The sequence below is a fragment of the Embiotoca jacksoni genome, unplaced genomic scaffold (assembly GCF_022577435.1).
Source record: "Embiotoca jacksoni isolate LCO1_2020_lvr unplaced genomic scaffold, fEmbJac1.0.p SCAF_31, whole genome shotgun sequence".
Lineage (NCBI taxonomy): Eukaryota > Metazoa > Chordata > Actinopteri > Embiotocidae > Embiotoca > Embiotoca jacksoni.
In genome coordinates this window covers 2722691-2749134 of record NW_027185383.1, presented here as the reverse complement: position 1 = coordinate 2749134, position 26444 = coordinate 2722691, and the positions used below count along the sequence as shown (strand labels likewise).

The 26444-nt window shown below is 39.5% G+C and overlaps 1 protein-coding gene across 4 annotated transcripts in view; it reads left to right on the top strand.

The window, feature by feature from the left end:
• Positions 1-26444, top strand: part of carmil3 (capping protein regulator and myosin 1 linker 3) — an 86987-nt gene that overhangs the window by 25994 nt on the left and 34549 nt on the right. For all 4 annotated transcript variants that reach the window (XM_069164468.1, XM_069164470.1, XM_069164469.1 and 1 more), the window contains exons 9-16: positions 3873-3948; positions 5669-5757; positions 8200-8294; positions 9797-9883; positions 12336-12445; positions 14136-14213; positions 19463-19539; positions 25895-25999. In XM_069164468.1, coding sequence (XP_069020569.1) covers positions 3873-3948; positions 5669-5757; positions 8200-8294; positions 9797-9883; positions 12336-12445; positions 14136-14213; positions 19463-19539; positions 25895-25999 — 717 coding nt within the window. The remainder of the gene's footprint in view (positions 1-3872; positions 3949-5668; positions 5758-8199; positions 8295-9796; positions 9884-12335; positions 12446-14135; positions 14214-19462; positions 19540-25894; positions 26000-26444) is intronic.

The following is a 26444-nucleotide window of genomic DNA, read 5'->3' as shown; positions in this document are numbered from 1 at the left end:
TCACTCGACGCTGACTCTCGTAGACACTGCCTGTCACGGATGGTTCTGTCTGGCCACTGCAGGTTGACACCATCTTGCAGAAGGAGAAAGTCAGTCAGTGTGGGAATTTAAGTGGAGATTTTGTGCTCGGATATACAGTATTTGTTTGTTTTGTGTGTGTGTGTGAGAAAAAGTGTTAGATTTTTCTGCCTCGAGAACCTGTGGTGGCACCTCTTGGTTTGACAGTCAGTGTTCTGTGTCCTTGCACCTATATATATAGTCGAGGTACAGTGTACAACTGTTTCCCAACTTTCTAATTGGTTTGATTTTGAATTTCAGCTCCACAACACACTGTGACCATCTGCCTCAGCTGTCACTATTACACCTGTTTAATCTGAGTTAAAGTATGCATATGCTTGGAATCCCCCGCTGGAGAGGGTGATTGGTTTGTCAAACTTTTACAGCACATATAATTTACTATAAATATTTATAGTCCTCGGTGGATGATTCTAAATAGTTTCTTTTCTCTGGTGCTACCAATCTGGTAAAATATGATGTATGAAATGTTTCCGGCGACTGACCTTTTGTCTTTCACTCTGAATACACAAAAAAAATAAATTTCAAGTGCATAAGAAATATAAAAGCCTTGTTGACAGAGAGCCATGACATTTACTGGACATATTATGTGCTCACCAGATGATAAACCATGTCTTGTGTGTACATTTCATCCTATTCACTCAAGTTCAATCACAAGCTTCAGGAAACTAATAATAATTGATTCATATTTTTCTGATTATATTTATATCGCACCAAATCTAAAGTCAGGGCACCAAACATTGTCCTTACAACAGTACTGAGAGGAACCTGGCAATTCAACAACAATTGAACCTGGCAATGCCCACGCAGAACAACTGGAAGGAAAAACTCCCTTTTAACAGGAAGAAAGCCGTCGACAGAACCAGGCTCAGAGTTGGGCAGCCATCTGCCAACCGGTTAGGATGAGAGGAGAGCAGAGAGAGAAAAGAACAGCATAGACAGACAAGCAAACAATAAACAATAGACAGGTTGGTGGGGAAAGTAACCGCAGACCAGAAAAATGCAGCTGAGACTAATGTTTTCATGTAGGTGCACCCAAAATGTCTCACCACGCCCTGTGGCCCCACAATAATGCATTTTAAGTGATACCTTTTTTTTTTTTTGTCAGTTCCCCCACACACTTGTAACGTAGTCACACATTGTATAAACGACTGAAGACTCAAACAGCATCCTGCTTCGTTCTACACAGCTAATTGAAGAGCTCTGAAACACCTTTACCACAATTGAGAATAAATTGCAGCTCATTCTTGTCACTCCAATCTGCAAAATATATCTAAACGAAATTCAGAAACTCTGTTCCAAGGACTGCATAACTTTTAATCACAAAATTGGATCTTAATTTTCATGTACGTCTTCATTCAGTTTATACTGCTCACAGGTCTTTCTGCCCTGATAGCAGCCACACTCATGCATTATTGCTCACCCACTCATTTTCTTCACTACTTTACCATGAGCCATTATCTGCCATTTGTGTGGTCTTGACAGTTTCTGTCATTACTGGTGTTTTGGCTGCAAAGTCCTCGCTCTTAAACAAAACTGCAAACAAAACTTTCCGTCTTTAACCTGCAATTACCAACACATGTTAGTTTACCATCTTGTTCTCCCACAGACAGCTCAGCTGCCGGCCGCTGCCAGTCCCGGTCAGGTCTCTCTTTGTTTCGGCTTAACTGCACCGTACTGCATTTCAGATGGACTTATGACAAATAACGCTACATTCAGGGGAAATCCAGAAGGTTGGGTTTGTGTCGAGGCAAATGTCTGCACATCCAGACCTGCTCAATCTTAAGCGCGCTGGTGCGCCCAATGAAAATAGTCACACTTGACTGTTTGGTCACACTCTGGAGCAATACACATACTGCATGTTGTCAATTTTAGGCCAGATGCAGGTCTCTGCATTGGGTGATGGAAATTTGTGTCACCCTGAACTTGACTGCCACTTGGATGCAGATAGTGTAATTTAAGCTAAGAGAATAGTTTGATAGTTGGATGAGACCATGATGAAAATTATTTTCACCAGTTAACAACCCTTAGTCCATTCAGAACATGATTGAGAGTATAATTTTAAAAATAGGATCTTCGTGCATCTTCTGCTCTAAAGCTTTATTCGTCTCAGCTAACATACAGCCAAAAATACGATTTTAAGATTTTCTAACTGTACTAGTAATGACCATCTAATGTTTTGTTGTTTCTCAAACGCCACTTGTGCTTTAACCTGTTCCCTTAACACAACCCTGATCTTAATTATAACATAAACCTCAAACCAAACCTCGACTGAAAAGTTGTGCTGCGGAAAGAAAACACCTGCAAACCCAATTAAAGCTTCTAAAAATCAATAGCAAGACCATCGGTAAAAAAAGCTTAAGCGAAATATATTTTTGTACTCATTTTTGGTTAGTTAAGCTGAAGTAGAAGAAGTCCCAGCAGGCATCTAGCAGCAGCAGAAGGAGGTTTCTTCGAATACCTTTTGTTTGATAACTCAGACTGTAAGTTGACAAAGAAGAATTATTTCAAATGTTATTAGAAAAGGAAAAAAATGTCCGAGGGCTGTAGAAACTCTGCCCCATATATAAATATTTTATGCTCACACATGTAGGAAATGGAAAGTTATCTGCTGATATTGATGCTTATTTCTCCCCGAGCGCTCTAATAAGTGACTGTTAACCTTTCAGTCTGCTTCGCCACCTCTGATTCCTGCACGCTGCTGAGCGAGAGAGCTCAAAATTCAGTTTTTTTATCCATCACTAATCAATGCGAAGACGTAAACTGCAGCAGAATGACCCGCTGTGCCGCCAACATGTCCGCATGTACTCGACAAGTACAAGTTGACACATAAAGACCAACACACTGCAGGACCGAGTGAGACATGATAGAGGTCGATTACATGTCCTGCTGTCAAAACATGAATCAGTCGGTTGTGATGATGAATCTTGACATGTGCATCATCTGCTCACACACACAGGGACTCAGCTGCGTTAGTCAGAGTGGACTGGTCTGAGTCCAGGCATCGGTAATGAAAAAGGAACACAGCCTGTAGCCATTTTACTCCTCTGAGATAAACTGTAATGTCCTGGCTGCTGCAGTTACTGGAAACAGGACCCTCTCTGGCTAGATGACTCTTTTTTCCTCTCTTTTCTTCCACTTTGTATTTTCCTCCCTTTCTCCATCATCCTTTCTTCCCTCCTCTCTCTGGGTTTATTCTCTTTCTCTGTGCCTCCCCTCTCACTGTGCTGCTGCTTGTTTGTCAGATGATGTATAGCAGGTGTAGCGGCAGTATGGCTTTAGTTGGACCTTGGAGGATTCCCCACCCCCCCCAAACAAAAAAAACAACAACAACAAAAAACAAAAAAAACATATTCATGAGATGGTCTGTGGACTTTGTGTCTGCGTGTGCAGCACTGGATATAGCAGTGTTTGAGGTCTGTAGCTGGGATCAAACTGTGTCTTTATTGAATAATCCACTGACCCAGCCATCGATCTTTACATCTCTTTTCTTTTTTGCCTTCATTTTCTGCTCCTCCGCCTCAGCAGGGCTGCAGTATCAGTCATCTTTTAGAAAGCAGCCCTGCTCACTGTGTTTCTGCCCGTCTGCGTGATAAACGGCTTTTTTTTACCAAACAGGGAGCAAAGAAAAAGTTTGGCCCAAGATGGTGTGGATTTATAGATCAATGACATCAAATGGTTTGGAGCAGATGGAGTTTGCTAATTTAAACATTAGAATTTTATCACTAATGCGTGTGTGTGTGTGTGTGTGTGTGTGTGTGTGTGTGTGTGTGTGTGTGTGTGTGTCTCCATTCCAGGGACTTGGCAGTGATCGTGGCATCCATTGCGTACAACACCTGGTTCACCAAGCTGTACTGCAAAGACCTGCGCATAGTAACTATCTCTTTCTTAATCTCCCTCATTTAGAAACCTTCTTGCCAGATGTAGATTATCAATCAGTTAGCTTTTTAATTGTTCTTACGTGTCCTCATCTAGTCTGTCTTATCACAATGCATTGATTATATTGAATTAGCTTGTTTTCCTGCTCATGTGGCTCCACTTAAATTTTTTTCACAAAAGTCAAAATAATATTTTCATTCAATCAAGCTTCCCTACATAGTAAACATTCAATAGTAGGCACCAATTTTAAGATTTGGGACACTCAGTCATTATAACTGATGCCGACAGTTGTAGCGTTGCATAACTGTAATTTCAACATCAGTCTCATTTTCTGGGTCAACCTGACTCAATTTGGCATTTCCCTGCCATTCTTAAAAAGACGATGCAGCCATTGAAAATCAACTTAAAGGTCCTTTATCGTATAAATTCAGACTTTAATGCATTTTTTGATTATAAAGCAGGTCTAGTTGCTGTACAGATACTGTGAAAGTGTCAAAATGACACAAAGAACTGAAAACAGCCTGTATTGAGCAACTGTGCTGTTAAGACCTTTGCAAGTTTGTGATGTCACAAACTCCCACTCATGTCATATGTCTGGCCTCGCTATGGCCCAGTGTCCAACCTTTTTATGCTGAAGAAAACACAGAACGGTAATTTTGTCAGCAAGCTGCAAGACTGAAAAGCTCTGGGCATGTCTCACTCAGAAAAGAGTCAGCCAGTCAGAAGAGAGGGTCACTGATATCTTACGGACACAAAACGGCTCGAGAGCTCCACAGAGAAGTTTAAAGGAGATGTGAAACAATATTGAGATGGTTTTTGGTACTTAAAACCAAACATATATCTTCTTGATATCAAGACTGCAAATAAAACACCAGAAAAGAGTATGTGTGTAGGTGTAGGTGTCGGACCTTTAAGAAAGTGAGTGTGAAAGAGGACATTGAGTCAAGGTTCTTCCTCGGAGTAAGTTGTATGCTTCTATTTAACATTACAGGACATTTCTTTTATTGTTATTTATAATATGTACAAGAATAAATGAAATCTGCCAAAGGCAAGTTACTTGAAGAACCTAAACTAAGCTTACAAGTATTAGGTTAGATTTATTTTCAAATGTATTTGAGAATGAAGAAAAGTTGTGATTGGAGTTCATTTAAAGCTGTTTTCTAACATCAGTTCATAAGGCTGTCATTTTTAAATGCATATAAGGGCAATTCTGCAAACAACCTCTTTCATAAAACTGCGCAAAGCGTCTAAAATCAAATTAGGGCTGATTCAGAAATACAACACACCTAACACAAAAATCTGTTCACAGCTGCTTCTGATTAGACCTGAAACAAACCTTAAATTGATCAGACAACTGACGTAAAAAATAATTGCCAATTATTTTGATAACTGATCAATCTATTAAGGATTTTTCAAGCATAAATGCCAAATATTTCTTAGTACAAGCTTCACTGTTGTGAGGGGGTGCTGCTTTCTTTTTATGTGAAAATAAATTGATAACCTTTGGGTTTGGAGCGTAAGATAATTTTCAGAGGGCACCGTGCGTTTTACATTAATTTTTTTATATTTAATATAACAAACAATTTGGTGATTAATTGGAAATATGATCTATAATCAATCAATAATGAAAGTCACCTTGCTTGCATTTACTTCTCTTTAGACTCTTCTTCCAGCTGAACCTCCCAAGTGTTATGTGTGATGTGTTTTTCTTTAGGGGTCGGAGGTGGTGGACCAGGTCCTGCACACAGTCAGCAAGTCCAACAGCCTGGAGGAGCTCACTCTGGAGAATGCAGGACTCAAATCGTAGGTTTCCTCTTCCCTGACACCATCATCAGCCCTGCATGTCACCTCTTTTTGTAGAATCAAATTTTGTCTACTTTGCTTCTTTTCGCACCTTCACCTCTCAAATGCTCCTCCACTTCTCTTCTTTTGTCCTTTCACTCCATTACCTTTTCTCTCCCCTCTCCTTTTCGCTTCCTCTTGTATCCTCTCTTCTCACTTCCACCCGTCTTGTCTCACCCCCCGACCTCAGCTCATCTCACCTTTCCACCTGTCCTCCCACTCTCCTCCCCTCCTCTGCCGTCTTGACCTTTCCAATTCTGATTCTTCTCCTTTTTCCTCTCCCTCTCTAACCCCTCTTAACCTCCTCTATTTCATCCAATAAAGCCTCCCTCCTGTCTGCCTGTGGCTGATGCATTGTTACACTAACATTTGTGAAAATGTGGGCTTCACCTGGCAAGACTTTTTCACCTTTTATGCATGACTAGTATCATTTATCAGAGCCAGTTCCTCATTTACTATTAATTGAGATGAATTGGCTGCCTCAGGGCAATATGATTTACTGCTGCATAATGATGAAGTTTTTATACTTTCAGTGTAGTAAATCACTTTCAATAGAGGGCAATTTTTGAGGCACTCCGTAATTGCTGCACCAAAAACACCCCCAAAAGAAAATACCATACTCAAATATGACATAATAAGTGAGGAAAGAGACTCGTATATGATTTGAAGGACACCCACTAAAATATACTTTCAAATATGCGATTTAAAATTAGTGATTTAAAAGGTGAAAAGAATACATGTAACTTGTTGTTGTTTGGCTTTTTTATTTATTTGTTTTATTTATTTTTTGTTGTTGTGATTGCTGTTCGATGTTTGAACTTGAATGTGCAGACTGATAAATGTTCAGATGTCAAGGCATGTACCTGTGAGCAGGAGAACTTAGGAAACTCAAAGTGGAAACCTGTAATGAGCAAGCACTGAGATGTTGACATTCAATGATGTAGGAGGCATCTTGTCCCCAGCTGTTAAACTTCTGAAATGAAAAATATGTGCATATACATAGGTTCAGGGTTTGACCCAACAACTGTGACTATGAACTTTTATTATGATAAAAAAAACATCAGGCTAAAAATATTATGCTCCGAGCAGTCTTTTTTTTATATTCAAACATGCCTAGAGGGGTTCTTTAAAGCAGCTATTGCACAATTGATTTATTTTGCCACTTGTGGACGAACAATCTATACGAACATGTTGGCAAACAACAGACACGGATCAACATCAGCATTCAATCTGTGTTTCTGGCCAACAGACAAAAATATAAGTCCCTTATTCACTTGCCTTATGGCCCTTTTGGACTCTTGCGGCTAAATGTACAATGTTCACGAGCTAACTTTGTCTGGAGTTTGGAGCTGTTTATATATGTGTATACTTTAGCTGGAAGTAGGTTTCTGAGAGTGGTGAGGGTGAACCGAACAGTTAGCGAAAAGAGGCTTTACTGTTTACTAAAGTTAAGGGACCGGCTGATATCATCCAGGCGTGTAATACACCAGTCAGTCCACTAGAGGACAGCGTGTCAGAGTCATGTTTTGCCAGACCTAGGCCTGAAAAGTAAGGTGTTTTATTTTTAGGCATCAAAAGTACGTGGCTAGGTTTAAGAAAAGAACATGGTTTGGGTTGAAATAATAAATTTTACTGAAGTATTGTTAAATACTTTCATGTACGTTACTTAATGTATGCTGCATAAGTTAAATACGTTATGTTACATACATAAATTACTTAAAAATAATGCATGTCGGAAGCCGTATGTTTGGTGTCCAACCTTCCCTCACCTCCTCTCGACTTTATCACTCTTTGTGCTTCGTCACATGACCTCCTTCTTCGGCCATGGTCATACATGCGTGTTCTTTTCACAAAAAGAAATAGCATTGACACGGTACCCTCTAGTGGACTGACGGCTCTTTTGCACACTTCAGCGTAGTATGACCTAACAGACAAGTCAGGTAATATTTCTCTGCAGGTTTATCAATGCGAGCAACGGAATACATGTATTGATCTACAATAGAGGTACTTTGTAAAACTGTTAGGTTGCTCAGGAAATGCAGGAAGTAAAAATTAAAAAAAAAATTCTACACAACAACAATAGAAGTTCACTACTCAGCCCTGAGTGCGCCATCCTCTATTCACTGATTAAACAGTGGCATTATTGTGCACTGTTAAAAAGTAGCTTATTTTTATGTTTTATTTTATATATATTGTGGACACATTTCCTTTTTTACCTCGAAAGCAAATCCAATGACAAAAAATACAGCTTGAGTGAAATATTTAGCACTTGCAGGTAAAATTGTGCAACTTTATAAAGTACATTGCAAAAACAATCGTGACAGATTTATTCACTCTTTGAGAACAGTATTCAATTTACAGTTTTACTGAGAATTCAATTTTCCTTTTTAATGTCGTCTCCAGGGATTTTCCGCAGAAGATGGCGTCGGCGCTGTCAGAGAACCCGGCCTCTGTTATTCACTCCCTCAACCTGGCTCATAACACGCTCGACAACCAAGGTAGAGGCTCGGACTCTGTGAACTCCTTCTCTCATCCTACTGCCGTCTGTCTCTGGGCACCTCTGATTGTTTCTTTTGCTGTTACCTCACCGCAGCTTTTCTTTGCTTTCAAAGAATTCAAAATCAATCGCCGTCCTCTCAGAACCTTTTCTGTTCTGTTTCTCTTTGTTTTTCTCCTTTTTTCTCTGTCATCTATTTTTCAAGCTGTATGTGTATGAGCAGCTCTTGCTCTTCGGAAAAAAGCTTTATTTTACCGTCTTCTCTCGCACTCCTCTCCACTCACACGTACAATATGTAGACTGCATAAAGCAACACATTTTCATTGTGTCAGCTTTAGTTACTGTCATATATCAACCACTATGCCTCCTTGTGCTCTGTGTGTTGAGTGTGCAAAGAAACTGAGACGGACTGCGGTGTATTTCCTCATGTCTGAGCCAGGGTCAACCTTTGCATGCATGCCAGCGTCACTCATTAACTAATTTCTGTCCTCCCGTCTGACACTTGTCACTTCCACTCACCTCAATAAATTGTTTGTGCTCACGCTTCCCGTCCCTTGTTTGTTTGTGTGTGCGTGTTTCCAGTGTGTACTGACCGTGTGCAGACTTCCTTTATTGTGATTCCAGCCACAAAATTGCCTTAACTATCACAATGATACCTATCATCACAGCAACGAATGACCTTCACTGCCGTGTTTGTTTACTGAGTGTGGTTTTTTTTATGCTTTTTTTTCAAAGTAAGAGTTCTCTATATTCACATTAACAAAAACAAAAAGAGAACGCCAGGAAGATGCAGGGAGCAGGAAACGAGGTTTAGAATTACAATGAGTTCTATTTTATAAAAACAGAGCCTTTCCAATTATCATCATGGTTGTAATGTGTTTAATAATATTGCTGAGCTGAAAGTGTGTTACGTAATCTTGCTTGGCATAAGGTGTTCATATGGGTTTTTCTCTCCAGTGTGTATGTGGGAGAAAGTGAGATTCTAAAGTATGTTGGTGGGATTTTTGTTTTTTTAAAACTGTGCTTGTGAGTGTTGCTATGTTTGGAGAGGTTGCATTGAGAGATGTTGCATTTTAGCTCGATGTTATGTGGCCAAACTGTACATGGGCTCCTCAAGAGTGGATGTATGTAAGGGCTGTAAGTAGCTATTGTGTTCAATATTGATTCATCTGTCATCTATTTTGACAAAATGAAAAACGTTTTTGTAAAAAGCCAGAAAAGTGTTCTGTTCAATTTTCCAGAGCCCAACATGGTTTCCTCAAATTCAAAGATTTTCTGCTCACTATCATAGATATTTAAGACAACAGCAAATATTCACTTTTAATTGTCCAAAGCGGTGTATTTTTTCTTTTGAAAATCAAATATCAAACAGCCAATGTAGTTGTTGTCAGTCAACTAATTGGTTAAACAATTAATTATTTCAGATAGTTGGATATGTGTATATTTTTGTGATTAAATGAGACTTTCATCTCCTCTCCTCTTTGTCTTCTGTCTTCATTGTAGGAGTTTCCAACCTGATTCAACAGGTGTGTCGCCTCAACAAGGGACTTCGCCTCCTCAATCTCTCAAAGACCAACCTCTCTTCCAAAGGTAGGCGTAAACTCCTCTGAGAAACAGCAGCCCCTAGTGGCTGACACTGTACACAAACACTTATTTTTACGATTATCAAATGTAAATATCTGTTTATAGTTTTTAAGCTGGTACCAAACGGTGTGTGTTTCTCCAAGTGTGGAATCTTTTTGTAAAATCTGGGTTTGATGTCAGGTTGGTTTGATCAAGAGACGGTTTCAAAACCACAGTTGCTGCCCTGCTGTCCCAAATGCATTTGGCCGGGCATTTGATTATGCAGATAAACAGACCAACAATGTGATCCATCCACCAAATGATAATCAGGTCAGAATCATAAGTAGTTGATCTGTTTTCCCCGTAAAATCCCACATAGGCATGAGTACGGTGTCCCAGTTCTATTGCTTTTATCCCAAACAATATAACCACTCACTTTTACAGGAAATCCAAAAGGATAACATTGATACAGATTTAATGCCATATATTTATAGCCTCATTTTGATATTAGTTTTTCATCATTATAGCTTATTTCAGAGCATCTCCAAGACCGTATAACATTTACTATCAATGATGTTTTTCTACATGATGGGCCCTGCATGTTTTTTTTTTTAAAGTAGTATAGCCTACTCTCCCTCCAACGACAAATCACACTATGTTTTGTCAAAACAGAAACAATCTATATTATGCTGTAGAAGGTGAAATCTTTTGAGAAGCAGCTTGTAGAAGTAGTAGTAACTAAAATAAGATGCTAAAATCCAAGGACATCCCCAGTAACTGTACAATAGTAAAATATTAGAACTTTTGTTGAAGTTACATGTGGTAATTCAATTAGTTATCACATGTACGCAATTGTGGCAGTAGCTAGCCTCCATCTTATCTTAAGGAAGTATGAAAACCAAGCTTGCGCTAAAACTAACTAGCATAGCAGGATATAACTGCCATTTGATTAAAATAAATTATTAATTTTAGAAACCCAGCAAAAAAAACCAACAAAAAAAATCAAGTCAATAATTGAAGTCAACTCAGGACAAGAAAGCCTAAAGATTTTTTTTTTCTTCTTGCATTGCAGAACATATTTACAATAGGAGTGCATCAGCTACCTATTTTTAGAAAGTAAAATAAAAATAAAATGTTAAATTCAATTTTTTTCTGAACTTCTCTGCCTCCGTAGGCTACTACTCTATGCTTTTGTATGGCAGCATGGATGAAGACATGTTGAATGTAATTATAAGGCTAAAAGTGTAATTTACTGTATGTGGCACAGACGATGACCTTGATATCTTGTTAGTGTGTGTTATGAATGGGAAAAAAAACAAAAAACCCACACAGGTGTCGTTTTTAAAAGCCAGAGAGTTGACAGTGATTCAGGGGGAATGCAGTGATGGCGCTGACCTTGAATGGTGGGTGTTGGTATGACTTTGCAGGGGCTGAGCACTTTTTGTTGAATATTTATAGATCTCCCTCTCTCGCCCCCTCCTTCCGCCCGTCTGTGAAACAATCTACACGTATGCCGACGCAAGCGCGTACACACACTGTATGCTTAAAAACACGCATGCACCATCGCTGGGATATGATCAGACATGCTCATAGAGAGGGAGGGAGGTATCACGCATGCTCCCACACACACTCGACAATGTCAAAGTGACTGGACGGCTTCCAGAAGTCTCCACTTCCAGTAGAATCCAGCAGCAGCTGATAGATAGATGGAGGAGGGATTAGACACCCTGTACCCTCTTCCCCTCATTTCCCTCCTAATCGCTACAAATTAGGGATGAAGAGTTTAGTCCCTTGCCAGCTTCAGAGTGGCATATGCAGAAGCTGGATGCTTCCACATAGACTCCCCCAATAGTAGGGAGCAGCAGAAATACCCTTCCTGACCTGCTGGTTGTAATCAGTGATACTTTGTAGAGTGAATAGTGTAATGACAGTTGTAGACTTTACTATGTGTTGCCCCTGCTAGATATTTCTCCCGTGTTATTGCTGGGTCTATATTTAATTCTCAACTTGGCATGGTGTGCTCCGTTTTTGTGTCAGTGTTGCAGAGTGAGGATTTTAATGAGGGGTTCCATCGGGCCTGTGGGTGTAATTGTGTAGTGATCTGATTTGAGAGAATCATTTTCTTTTGTTTGGCTTTCAGGGTACACTCGGAAACTGGGATAGGGGTGGAAAAAGGTGGCCGGCTTCCTCTGAAAGCTCCTTTCATACAAGCATGCCACATGAGCTCACAAATCTCTGCTCAATTCTTTTTTTTTTTGCCACATAATTTGCCAGCCTTCCTCCGTTATGCAGTTTTGTATTCATTAGCTGCTAATAAGACACATCCAGAGCATTAAATTGGCCCACTGGAAAAAAAACTAAAAAACAAAACATGATGATTATAAGATGATTAAATGGCTTGATGATGAATATAACTTGTGTATCCAAACCTTCCTTTCTCCTTTTCTAATTCCTTATGACTTCTTCTTTCCGTCATTAGGTGTGGTGTCTTTGTCCCAGGCACTGTGTTCCAGTGACGACTACTCCAATTCTCTGCTGCATCTGGACCTCAGCAAAAACCCGGGGGTTCTGTCTGGAGAGGATGCAACGGTGGGAAACTTTACTTTTAAACACACTGAACAGAGAATTATGGTGTCCACCTGTTGTAATGTTTATTTTTTAATTGCTTACATAAAAAAAAAATCCTGAATGGCAACTAGGGATGGGCAGTTTAAGCCAAAATACTATTTATTATTCACTGGGAACTACAATCTTGTCTCCCAAAAAGCTGTGTAAAATATAAATACAAACAGAATGCGTTAATTTCCAAATCATGTAAACCCATATTTATTGAAAAATAAACCAAAGAAAACATCAAATGTTGAAAATGAGAAACGTAATTATTTTATGAAAAATATATGCTCATTCTAAATTTAATGGCAGCAACACATTTAAAAAAATGTTGTTATAAAAGTTGTGTAAAGCTAAAAGAAACACCTGAATGAGGGAATTCTTCCAGAGTCTTTCTTCACACCTTCTGACGAACTGCAGCTGAAACTGTGGATGTGAGACTTGAGTGATCTTTCTCTTTTCCAATTTCCCATAAAACTGTAAAAGGTGAAGAATCCATATATGGGTGTTGTGCAGCCAGACTGCACCAGAACAGTGCTCCCTCACTATTTGTTCTCCCAAGTGAGAGAATGACATGCTCACGGGTCTCTTAATCCAGTAAAAATGTATTTACATAATTTTACTTAAAGATCAAATCTCCTCTAAAGCATATCTCATGCTGTCAAGTCTGGGCCAATAAAAACAAATGGAATGGTCTAAGTTTCACGGTGCCAAGTCCAAGCCTCGTTTTGACCTGTTGTCGTTTAACCTGTTGAAGCTATTGCGTTATGTACGAATGCAAACTCAGCACTTCCTGTATCCATTTCAAACTAAAAGCACTCTAGCATTTGAGTAGTCGGAAGCACTTTTTAAACTTTTTTAACCAGGCTTTTATTGTGAAAAATTAGCAGGAATGTCTTGTGACTAAAATTAGACCATCACACTTTAGATGAGAAGATAAAAGCAGAATTATATTGTTGACTTTATTTGGTTAAAGTGATGTAATACATTATTGAATATTGTGTGTAACGGTAGGACAGTGGTTACACAACATTAGAAACGGCAACAATTGAACCGTGCTCGTGCAAGTGTGTGCGCTCCAGTACTTTAACAAATAGCACCGCACGCCTGCATCCGGCCAGTTGTTATTTCCTGCTCAATCTCTTCAAGCTGAAGTTGCCTTTGGTCTCTTGGTGGCTCTGTCAGTTTTTGAGGATATGAACCAGGTTTACAGCGTGCCGGAGAGTACTCCAAGGGTGTTCAGTATCTTGGAAATTCATCCCCTCACTTATGCTTTTCAGTCCCATTTTAGCTGTTTGGAGCAGTTATCAGTGATACGAACTCGCCAAAAGTAGGATTTTGCAGATGTGTATTTAAGCTAAAAACAGCTGAAACTTCTTGTTATTTCAGAATATTCATGTGAGGTTTGTAAATAATTATGCAAATATGTATTTTAGAGTTGTAATGAATTAAGAACACTTCATAGAGACATGTTTTCATGATGGTATTGGGGAGTCTTTTTTTGTTAAACAGTGTCAAAAAAGCCACAACAAATCAAAATAAAAAACAAGAAAACTTCCAAGGAGGTAAAACACATTTATACGAACTGTATGTTGTTGGAAAGGTAAACTTGGACTTGTCTCTTGGATATAAACATTCCGTAAAGGCCACTCTCCTTCTTCCCATGCAGAACCTGTACCTGTTCCTGGCCCAGCCCAACTGCCTGGTCCACTTGGACCTGTCTGGGACAGACTGCACTGTGGACTCGGTTTGTACTCACCGTCTCTGTTACAGTCACTATCCACCCATCACTGTCTGATCTCATCTCCAGGATGGCTTCTGGCCAAGAAACAGAAGGGGTTAGCGTCCTGAATACGAATCGCCCACCACACAGAACCTCAGTTGACTCTGTGTTTCTTTGAGGTCCTCTGGGCACAATGCTATGAGTGATGGCACTACAACAGAAATGTATAGCCTCTTATTAACAATACAAACTAAATCTTGTATGAAAAGCACACAGAAGAATCTGTTGCATGTGTTTGTTCACGTCTTTGTCACTACACAGAGTTGGCTTTGTCTGTGTTTTTGCTAACGGCTGAAAGGATGACGGAGCTTTCTCTCTGACAGAGTATAGTGACCACGCTTGAATGTTTCCGCCCCTGCCGGTTACTGCTGAGATGGCACTTCTTCTTGGTTCTCTGTGAATTTGAGAGACTCTGTGGAACATTTTTTAAAGTTACTACTGTACTCAGGATGTTTTTGGTGTTGGTGTTCCTCCAGAGGATGTAGAGGTGTGTAGAAAGTGCTGGCTGAATGGAAGGTCATGTTTACGTTTGGTTCCCTTGTCGGTGCTGCTAATGGGAGATAGCGCAGTAGTGAAATGCAAGGTTGGATAGAACAGACCTAAATATATATATTTTTTAAATTTTTTTGTATTGTTCCCTCCACTGTCAAGAGGTTAGAGGTCGGTGTCAGCTACAGATCTACACCGAGCTCTGCTGTTGCTTCGCGACAGAAACACTCCACGTCCTAAACTGTCATGGAGCCACATTATGTTACAAATCAAGCGTTTTTGACGATCTCGCGGTCTATGACCCAGAACTTTATGCTACTTTGTAGTTTTATTCCACGACAGTTCGGTGGGGAAAATATTCGATTATTCATTAAATACTAAAGCGTTTTAACTTTGCATAATTTTGGAAATAATTTTTTTGTACAAAGCATATGGTCAGCCCCTTGATGCATTGTTTAGTGAAAAAATCTTTGTCAGATGATTTGGATTTTTTTAGTCTGGAACATGCCTCAAAAATGTCCTTGAAAGGACTTTTTCATACTTTTAGTGCAGCATCCTGCTTTCTTTCTTGTTACACACACTCATTTCAAGAATATTTGTAAAGGTCCAATATTTTACACATTTTCAGTGTTTTATTCGCAGTCTTGATTTCTGGGGTTTTTAAGTAGCAAAAAACATCTCAACATAGTTTTACATCTGCTCTCTAGAGCTCTACCAAAAGCAGGCCGTTTTGTGTCCGTGTCTTTAAGGATCATTGATATCAGTAACCGTCTCTTCTGATTGGCTGATTCTTTTCATGGGCGTAATGCACAGCGAGGCCAACTACAGGTTTTCTTCGGTCTTGTAGATTGCTTGCTCTTGATGGAATTGCCGTTCCGTGTTTTCTTTCACATAAAAGGTTGGACAGTGATTGGTGCCGAGGGCTGACCTATGACATGAGCATGAGTTTGTGACATCACAGATGTAAGGAAGTCTAAATGGCAGTTGCTGAATATGGGCTTTCACGGTATTATTTTAGCAACTATATATATATATATATATATGTATAAAAGATCATGTGGGGCCCCTTTGTGTAATGAGTACTTGTTTAAATGCATTTTGCTGATTCTACTCATGCCGTTGTCCTCATATTCTTTTTCTGTTGTTGTATTATTACCTTTGCTTACGAAAATGGTGTGAATAATTCTTCCACTTCTGGTTCCTTTGAAACATGATGCCTTGTGCTTCCCTGTGATCCGTTTGCTTTTTTCACTCGTTGCACTTCACTTCACTCGAGCAGCTTTAAACACTTAAAAGCAGCAAGCTTGTCAAGGAGGAATCTGTTTCATGGAGGACTAGCCCACTCGATGAAACCAATCCTCCCTCCTGTTAATGTGGGTCATGAATCTTGTATTGAATTATGTGCATGAATGGAAGTCGTTGCATCTGTTCTGCCTTTTTTGCAACTTCTCAAACTTGCTCCTGCTTTCAGAGGAGAAAAGTTCTCTTTGCAACACCTGCTTCATGTCCTATTTTTACTAATTGTCATTTATCCTTTAGATAGGAACTTTCTGAGGGAGAATTAGTCTTTTTGTTTTAGTGTTAGCTTGTTGGATTGAATTATTAATACATTTCCGTTTTTAATCGGACATGCAGACAATGGTCGATTAGTCTATTTGTGATGGATCGCGCTGCCAGCAAAAAAAATGTATTTGTCACGAGTGATGAGATGCTCTTTAAGGTCTTACGAGAAATTGAGTTTTGATGCCAATCATATTCACCCCTCCTGTCTAACAAACATACATATCATTTTTTATTTTGAGATTAATTGACTCACTCTCTAAAGCACTTTATTTTGAAAGTCAGCCATATCATCTTGAGATGAGAGCTCGGTTTGATGTGGCCCCTGATGGCTGGTCGATGGCTCGAGTGCTGCATGACGCTAAACTGATCTTATAAGCAGTATGTGACACAGCATACTTGATTTCCTGCTCAAGTTCTTCGTGGTTTTGTCCAATTTTTTTAATGTGAAACTTGACAGTTGATGGATACGCAGTATAACAAATTGAGGAACTGTAAGTAATTAATTTTTCCTGGTACAGCTTTAGCTTGACTTTGATTCACTGCAATACAATTACACTTCTTATTGCCCATTCGGTCCAGCTATCGGGAATTAGTTGACTTCTTCGACAGATGAGCACTTTCCGTACACACTTTGAAAGATTGGTAGAAGGAACACTGCCTGCTACTTTTCAGTCGGTTGCTGGAGCTTTAATGTGGAAGAACATATAAATAACAAATGAAAAAAAAAAATCTCAAAGTCAGTTTTCTTTTCAAACTATAGGCCCTACAAGACGAACTTCATTATTCCTTTTTTTTTTTTTTTTAAATATTACTTTTTCATATCACCTTTATATAGCTGCTCATTTAGGGTACAGTGGATTTAATAATTGTTTAACTTTGTAAAACAATGGTAAAATATAAGACCTATCTCAAACCTTCATTTAAGCATATCTTTAAGGTATAGTAGAAATGCTTTATAGCAATATCTCGGTAAGAGAAAATAAGTAAATCAGTGTTTCAGCTTCAGCTCCATTTGTTATTGTTATAACCCCAGTGTATCCAAGGCGATGCAGACATTGAAGACAGACTTCCAGAGCCATATAGATATGCTTATAAAATATCTTCAAAACATTGCAGAACGGTACGAGTGTCTTTGTGATATTTGAACTGCAGTGAATTTAAACACCCAATATACAGCACAGCCTGCGGCAAAGAATCACAACTCGTTTTTATGTATGTGTGTGTTTAAGACCAAATGCAGCAATTTCAAAAATACTCTGTTATACACAAGTAGAACTCTTCAGAAGCAAAATCCTTATTGCTTATTTTGCAGACAAATGGCCCCTACAACTGACTTATATTTGAAGTGGTTAAAAGTCTAATGCTGTTGCATGTCTAACATTGTACAGTTACAGCTACTTTATATGCAGTTTGGCAGTCTAGTTACTGGAGGTCCAGTGGTTCACAACCAAGAGCCCTTCAAAGCACCACAAGATAAATCTGATGTGTTGCGAGATGATTAATGGGGCACGAAGGAAGAAAAAAGAAAGTTATACTTCACACATCGGTATTCATTTTTTTTCTCTTTTTGCAAAAGTGGGTGTTTTTTTTGTGTCTGTGTGAAATATTGGATCATTTAGCTCTTTGTGGCTGGAAAAGTTAAATGAAACCATTTTAGAAACTTAGATGGGAAATCACTCTTGGTGTCAGTGCGACTGTAACAACTCTGAATTATGATAGTTGAACCCCCAACACATAGTTCTTTTCTGAAATGGTTCATGAGCCAAAACTCTTGAGGACCACTGGTTTAATGTGTAACAATGCATTGAATTTGATAAATTTGTCATATGTTGTCTCATGTACCTGAAAAGGAACCCGTAACTGTAACTGAATGTAGTGTTTTCTACCTATTTTTTCTGTCCTGTACGTACGTTGGTACTCTTCACTGCTGTATACAGCTGATTAGAGTGTCAGCACCAAGTGAATGACTACTTTAGGCAAATCCTACCATCAGTGTTTCCCACTGAAACTTTAGCTCCTCAATTTTTTTTTTAGCAAAACACCCAAAGGTTACGTGCCCAGCTCAAGTGCACATAAGCCTGGTGTTCCGCCAAATTGTGTTGTACACCCATCAGTCCACTAGAGAATACCGTGTCAGTGTCACGTTTTGTCTCGCCTAGGCGTGAAAAGTACACGCATGTTTGACAAGGGTTGAAGAAGTCGGTCATTTGATGAAGTACCAAGCTGGACAGAACAAACACTGGACTGGTGTTCAAGACTGGGAGAAAGCAAAAGTCAACGTGGATTTCTTCTAACTAAAATAAATATGTTTTTTTCAATAACATAACGTTTTTGATTTGCATGACATGTCAAGTAACGTACGTAAAGTTACTTTCCGAAAATGACTTATTCAAACCCAAATCATAATCTTTTCATAAACCTAACCACTTGGGTTTTTGTGCATTTACATAAGGCCTTTTACTTTCCACTCCTAGCCAAGACAACAGGCGACACTGACACGGCATCTTCTAGTGGACTGACAGGTGTATTGCAGACCTCACGTGATACCAAGTTGAATAATAATGTGGCATCTTCCTCAGGACTCACAGAAGATCTTTATCAAATAGTTAGAACAGATTGAGACGTCTGTTTGTTTCCACCCTGCAGTGAATGCCATGTTGCAGAATTTATGACATCTATTACTGATGGCTGCCATATTTCTTGGAAATCACACACGGCAGATGCTGAATACACTTGTGTGCGGTTGTACAAACTTAATGTTTTGTACAAACCCCAACCATATGGCACACAGAGGATGAAATAAATCCTGAAACAAAAGACAAACACTGTTTTGTCCTGATTTGACCAGCGGTAATGTCTCATTTTGTCCCGATCCATTTTTCACACACCAGCATGCAGAGCCTCTATGAAACTCTCTTTTACTGTGAAATAATTCCAGCATTATGCATGAAGGGTTATTTTTTTCAAAAGAGGTTCCACTTAGAACGAAATATAGTTTTTTTTTTTTTTTTGTCTCTTTATATTGCATTTGTGTCAGCTTTAATCTGTGCTATAACCATTTGTGCAGCGCTCAAGAGCCAAAATAACTGTTATACAACCAATTACATTCGCCGTGGTGAACGTAACACTCTAACACCCGTTTATCTGTGTTTCTCTGCCAGTTGTTTGGGGCCTTGCTGCGAGGCTGCTGCGCTGACCTCTCCTACCTGAACCTGTCCAAGAACGCCTTCTCTCATAGGTGGGTGTTCACCTCCAGTGTTAATCCCTGCTTTTTTCTTCTTTTTTTTTTTTCTAAGAGGGGAAAAAAAAAAAAAAAAAAAGGCACACAAACACATTTATTTTCTACTTATGACTCAGCCAAACAGCTCTGGAGGAATTCCAGTCAGGAGTGTGCGGAGGAGATGGAGCATCATCATTTATTTTCTGCTGTAGATTAGTGTTTAGCCCTGGACCTCACTGATGGAATTAACATCCACGCTCGCCTTGGCAAACCTCATTCGTTCTGCCCTGCTGTACGTGCGTGTGTGCTTGTGCGTCTGCGCGCAGCATATGTTTCCAGCTCTTCTTTAATGTACACATGTCTCTGTTTGCTAACAAGTTTCCCGTCTGTCAAGTGCCTGAATGCGTGCTCACAATAATTTTGGGGGTTTTGTTTTGCATGTTTCAGTGTGGATGTGTGTGTTTGTTTATCTTGCTAGCAGGCACAAGCGGTTCCAGCTCTCATCATGTCGTGTCCCCTAGGAGCCCAGGAGCTTCCCCTGCTCAGCATATTACATTACAGAATTACAGAGAGAGAGAAGATGGTGAAAGATGAGACTAATTTTAGATGGGAATTATTGTTCCAATCCCCAGGCTCCCCCGCCTGCTTCTTTTTTTCTTCTTCTTGTTCTGTCTTTTTCTTTGTATCTACCTTATCTTTATATCCATCTTTTACTTTTTTTTTTTTTTTTTTTTTTTTTTTTGCACCTTTCTGACAGCACCTCTTTCCCTCCCCTTCTTTTACTCATGATTTCCATCCATCTTCTCTGTCTGCTTTTTATCTTTCCCTTTAAATTGCTCATCGCTCTTCTCCTTTCCTTCCTCTTCACATCCTCCACCTTTCATCATCTCTACCACTTTACCACTCTTTCTCCTCACATCTCTCCGCCCTTCCTCCTCCTCCTCCTGCTCCCCCTCCTCCCCCTCCTTCCTTTCCCTCTGTTCATAGTTCATCCCACCCCCTGCCAGTCCCGTCTGCTATTAAATGCATGTTGCCTCGGTGCTGCCGGTCAGATGGCTGCCGTGTCGCGGTGACAACACGGAGCCACAAAGCTGAACCGAGCTGATAAGAACCGCCCGACTGCTGCTCATGAATATGGAAGTGACCGCCTCAGACCCCTCCTTCACCTCACACACACACACACACACACACACACACACACACACACACACACACACACACACACACACACACACACACACACACAGAGAGAGAGACGGGGGCACTTTTGAGAAACAATAAGCAGCCCATGTAGATATTGTTACACACACGTCTGGGTACAAGTTGCTGATACAGCTCTCTGGAGAGTGTTTAGTGAGAGAGACAGTGACACCGTATCTACTTATGCGACAGCAGCCATTCTGTGGAGTCTTGACAAGCTGTATGCTAATCATTACAAACGGGTCGAAGACGAGCTGATGTTCCACACACTGGGAGGTTATCACACCAGCAGTGACAGGCGCTTGTAATGTAGCCGCACTGCTATCTTAATGTCTTTATCTTCTTTCTTTTTTTCTTTTGACCTTTTCCATTCCTTATGATCTTTTTCATTTCTACCCCTCATAACTCAATTTTCTCCTGCTTTTTTTTATCTCACATTTTTTTTCTTATTCATTTCCTCTGTTGCAGTTTTATCGTGTCGCCCAGTTAACATGGTTTAATCTTTTTGTGGGGTGAATGCCGGAGCATTCTGAACGATGGGACTCTGTCAACCGTACATTTGCTTAATCACAGGGAAATAACAGATATGCAGCATTTCAATGAATACAATGAACCTTTTGTCCTATCATCTGTGTGTGTGTCTGCAGCACACTCATTTACTAGGTTTGAAATTAACACCCAACCAAAATTAATTGCACCGTGTAATCTTGTGAAGTTACAGGCTTGTAAAGTGCTTAATCAAAGTGTGCTGGTCCTGCTTTAACATTAAAGTCACAACAATCGGTGTGAAGCACTGGGTCATGTTCACAAGGACAACAAGGACTCCTACTCGCACTGCAATATGCACAGAGGAAATCTAGTTAAGTGGCACAGAAATTGGAAGGGTGTCATGATTAGTCATTATATTCACGGCCAGTCACATTACTGCTCTCATATCTATGAAACATCTGTGCCAAACACGTGGGGCAGTCGGAGGGAGGAGAGAGCAGAACCGTTTAGAATGTCGTGGAGGTTCAGACAGTATTACAGACACATTAATAAAGGCCGGTGATTTCTGAGTGTGGTTTATTTTGAGTTGCCGTGTTTTCTATTACTGTGGCTACTGTGATTCTTTTGGTCGTGCTAATTTTGCACAAACTACGCTCTTCCATTTTAGAGCCTGGGGGAAGCGAGGACTCGTGCTACTCAGTGTATATTTGTGCATGCAGTACAAGCCTCCTTTGGTCTGCGGTGGAATACAGCAGAGGACATTTACTCAACTACTTTATCAGTGTTTTCCTTAGGTTTTTAATAGGTGCTGTGATAGTGGTGGTCAGTTAATTGACTAAAACTAAACATGTTCACATAATTTGTAATTCAGACGATTGTTATACACAGATTGGACAACTCAACAATATAACATGTTGAACTTTGCTCTACCGTTACAACATTAAAATGGTGCTCACATGTCCATGCCAATGATAATAATTTATATGATAAATTGAACTCCTAAGAGGGCCATGTAGCATAATGAGAACTTTTACTTTTGCTACTTTAAGTACCGTACATTTTTCTGACAGTATTTATGTACTTTTACTTAAGTAAAACTGTCAGTGCAGTACTTTTGCCTGTAATTGAAAATGTTTTCATTGTGGTTTTGGTACTTCAACTTAAGTAAAATATCTGAGTGGTTCTTCCTCCAACGCCTAAAGCTTTCCTAGTAAACGTGATTTTTGTATGACTTGTTTCAACCTCTTGTTTCTGAGACTGACCAAAAGTAAACAGAAAGTGTCAGACTAGAACGACTGTAATTTCCAACCAAAGTTTCATTTGAAGTTGAAACACTGCGGTAATTAAAGTATCTCTAAAAGTTGAAGTGTAACCATAAAAATAAGTTGACTGATTGTCTTTGAAAGGACTGAAAGATGCTCAGGCTTCATTAGAACTGAGTCTGAAGCTGCTGAAGTCAGTGGAAGTGCTGAAAAGCATTAGAGGTCAAAATAAAACTGCCAAAAGGACTTTGGACTTCATTTTTAGTTTGTTATTGTATAAAACTAACAACAACTTTGTGAATCTACACTTGTCAACACAGTAAAATACAGTCCATAGTTTAGAGGGTGTCAGCAATGTTATCTGGTGCCATCATCAGGTCAGAATTTTAATTTGTCAAACACTTTGATTCACGACCATTTACCTGCAAAACTAATTTAATGCCCATCAGCCTCTGCGCTACATTGTGCTCGGTGCTAATGAGCAAACGTTTTCAATCGGCGAGAGACCCTTGTTTTTCTGTTTTCTGAGTGATTTTATATCGATAAAAAATAATTCATTAAGGCATACCTGTTGTTAACTGAATCTGTAGCAAAGGAGAAATAATTAAATCAAAGTAAAAAATGTTTGCAGACATTCATTGTTTCGTATCAGGAAACAAACAGCTGCATTTCACATCATTAATGACAGCTTTCCCTTAAAGGAACTGAAAGCTCATTAACAAAATTAGTCATGCCTGTTTTTCCAGCTATGATGAGTCAGTATGTTTGCCATGAAAAATGTTAACATGAAATGTTAATGCAATAACATCATTATCTGAAAATAGAAGATGAACATGTCATGGTTCTATGTTTTTGTTGTTTATAATGGCGGCTTGTCATGGATGTCATTAACTGCATTCTTCATCTTTACTAACATGACAAGACTATTAATTCCAGAAAATTGCAAATGTGCTGCAGTCGTGGATGAATGTGTTGATACTCTTTCCCAAAAGAAAGAAAGAAAGAAAAGAAAACTCAATTTTCTCTGAAATAATTTGAAAATGACAAAAGTAATTGGCCTCCATGATTGTTTATTAAACATCAAATAAAAAACAGACTTTGCTTTTGATTTTTGATTCAAAACAATATCTTAAATTATAAAACAAAATGGCATTGACAAAACTGATGGGACCCTTCACCTAATATTTTATTGCACAAACTTCAGAGGCAATTACTGCAAACAAATGACTTCTGTAGCTCTCAGAAAAACGTATTCACCTGTCAGCAGGACGTTTAGTCCACTCTTCCAGAACAAACTGCTACAGCTGTCTCGGGTTTGAAGGTGCCTTCTCTAGACTGCATGTTTCAGCTCTTTCCTTCGGTGTATCATAGGATTCAGATCAGCACTCATAAAAGGCCACTTTGGAAGAGTCCGATGACTGAGTGAGACAGAGCTTTTTAACACTGGGCAGCTTGTTTCGCTGCAGAATGCCCTGATAGTTTTGAGATTTCATTGTTCTCTGCACAGATTCAAGACACTCTGTGCCAGGTGCATCAAAGCAGCCTAAAACAGAAACAAACCTCCTCCATGCTTCACAGAAGAGATGTTGTTCTTTTCTAAGAAAAACTTTGTCTTTTTGTCTGAGATGATGGGACTCTCAAAAAAGCTCCAGTTTTGTCTCATCTGTCCAAAGCAAGTTCTCCCAGAAGAATTGTGACTTGTCAATATGTATTTTTTTCGTAAATGCCAGTCATTTTTGAAGTATTTCTTTCGACGGTGGAGTCCTTCAGGGTCGTCTTTCATGGAGCCCACTGCACTGAAAAATGTACACATGGAGTGGTGAGTCACTGATGTGCCTTGATCTTGGAATTCAGATTATATCTTTCTACCTTTACCACCATCCTTCTGTTCAAGCTGGGGTCCATTTTACTCTTGCAGTTGCATCCAGGCAGTTTGACTACAGTTCTAGTGACCTTTAACTTGTTCATAATATTTACAACTGTAGTAACAGGAACATCAAACTGCTTGGACATGTTCTTATAACCTTTACCTTTAACATGCTCGTCTATAATTTACTTTCTGATCCCCTCAGACGGCTCTCTGCTTTACTTTCCATGTTCAGTGTGGTGCACACGATGATATTAAACAGCAGTGACCTCTTTTCTCCATTTAAATGGGCTGAATGACTGATCATAAGATCGAGGACGTGTGATACCAATCTTAGAAAACAGTTGGCTTGAAATATGACTAAAACACAATCATTATAAATATGTTTCTGTGGTTTTACCAACACATATGCCAATTGCATTTTTGAATAATCTTTGTAGAAGTGATAATTTATATTTTTTTCATACTGTCTTTTCTTTTCTCTGTGACATACCAAAGACATGAAGGTATACATGAGAACATTTCTTTTAATTTGGTCAATTTTCAGGAGGAATGAAGTTTTAGTTGTTGTTTTTTTTTACCATCAAATCTATCCAGGACTACCTACTGGTCATTTTGGCTGCTGATCTATGAAGTAAATATGAAGTCCTGTACGTGTATTTATATCTCTTGTGTGTGAGTGTGTATTTATTAAGCTGCCTCGTCTGAAAACAAAACTCAGTGTTTATCAGGGTGAAAAAAAAATACAGCAATAAAAACGGCCTGTGTGCTTCACAAGTAAACAACATATCAGCTGCCTGAAGAGAGGTAGCGGGTAATCTTTTCCCCGAAAAACAAACCTCATCTTTCTGCAAGATGAATTCATCCGTCCCCTCGCGCACTCCTCCTCCTCCTCCTCCTCCTCCTCCTCTTCCTCTCTTACTTGCCACTCATCATTTTCTCCCGCTTCCTCCAGACTCCTCATCCTCCCCCTGTGGTGAATTATTTGTACCGTGGGGGCTGAAATGGCAGATTGGCTGCTTTGACAAGTGCTGAAAACAGATCTATACTACATGCATCCTGTGATACACGCATGCAGACATACTCCCTGTCAATCCCTCTGACTGGCGGGGTAATGCACTGTACAGGCCATGCAGATGGTTGGATAATTGATCAGTATTACCTTTTTAACTTGTGGCAGTAATTAATGTCAACTTCACCTTTTCACGGCGTCTGGTTGATTATAATACTGACCTAAATGTCGCAGTCAGCATCTGTCTGCTTTACCCTTTTCTCTTCCTCTCTCGTAACGTTCCCTCTCTGTCAGGTCTACGCTCGTCTGCTGCAAACTTTCTGTCACTCTTTATCAGCGCATCATGTCCTTCTGTCATCCCGTCTCTTGTCCCGATCAGTCTGTTATCTCTTCTCGCTGTTCTCTGACCACCTTTTCTTTTCTGTCAAATGGCCTAATTGTGATTCTTCTTTAAAGCTCACCCTCTGTCCTTCCTCGTTGTAACATCTCTCCTCTTCTTTTCTGTGTTGTCCTTTCTTTTTTTCTTTTCTTTTTTTTTACCAGGAAAGCGAGAGATTCCCTGCCAACTTTCCGCCAGTTCTTCAGCTCAGCATTCAGCCTGACCCATGTCAGCTTAGCCTCCATGAAGGTCCCCCCTGATTCACTGAGGTGAGTTCCTGTCACAGGCAGAGATTTAAAGGGACCTTCAGAGCCCTGAGATCTACCAGCATCTCTTACATGCAAATCACTTGTACAGCTTAAACTGCAGGAGGCTGAGCATATCCTGAACGTTATTTAATTCAAAATCATTTTGAATGTGTCATTATTATGTATCTGGGCTGATCACACTGTAATTCAATACCGCACGAAATTCATTTGATTAAAAAAAAGATGGATAACCCCCATATCAGCTTGCATGCATGTGCCTCCACTTCTCACACAATGCATCCAGATAAATACATCTAAAACATGAGAAATATCAAATAAACAAGTCACTCCCAAAAATACATCAAAGCAGCTTTTCACAAACACACAGTGAAGATACCTGCAGGTTTAACAGGGAGAGCGACCTGTGAAAAGAGAGGCTTTTTTCCTTAAGTGACAAATGCATCAA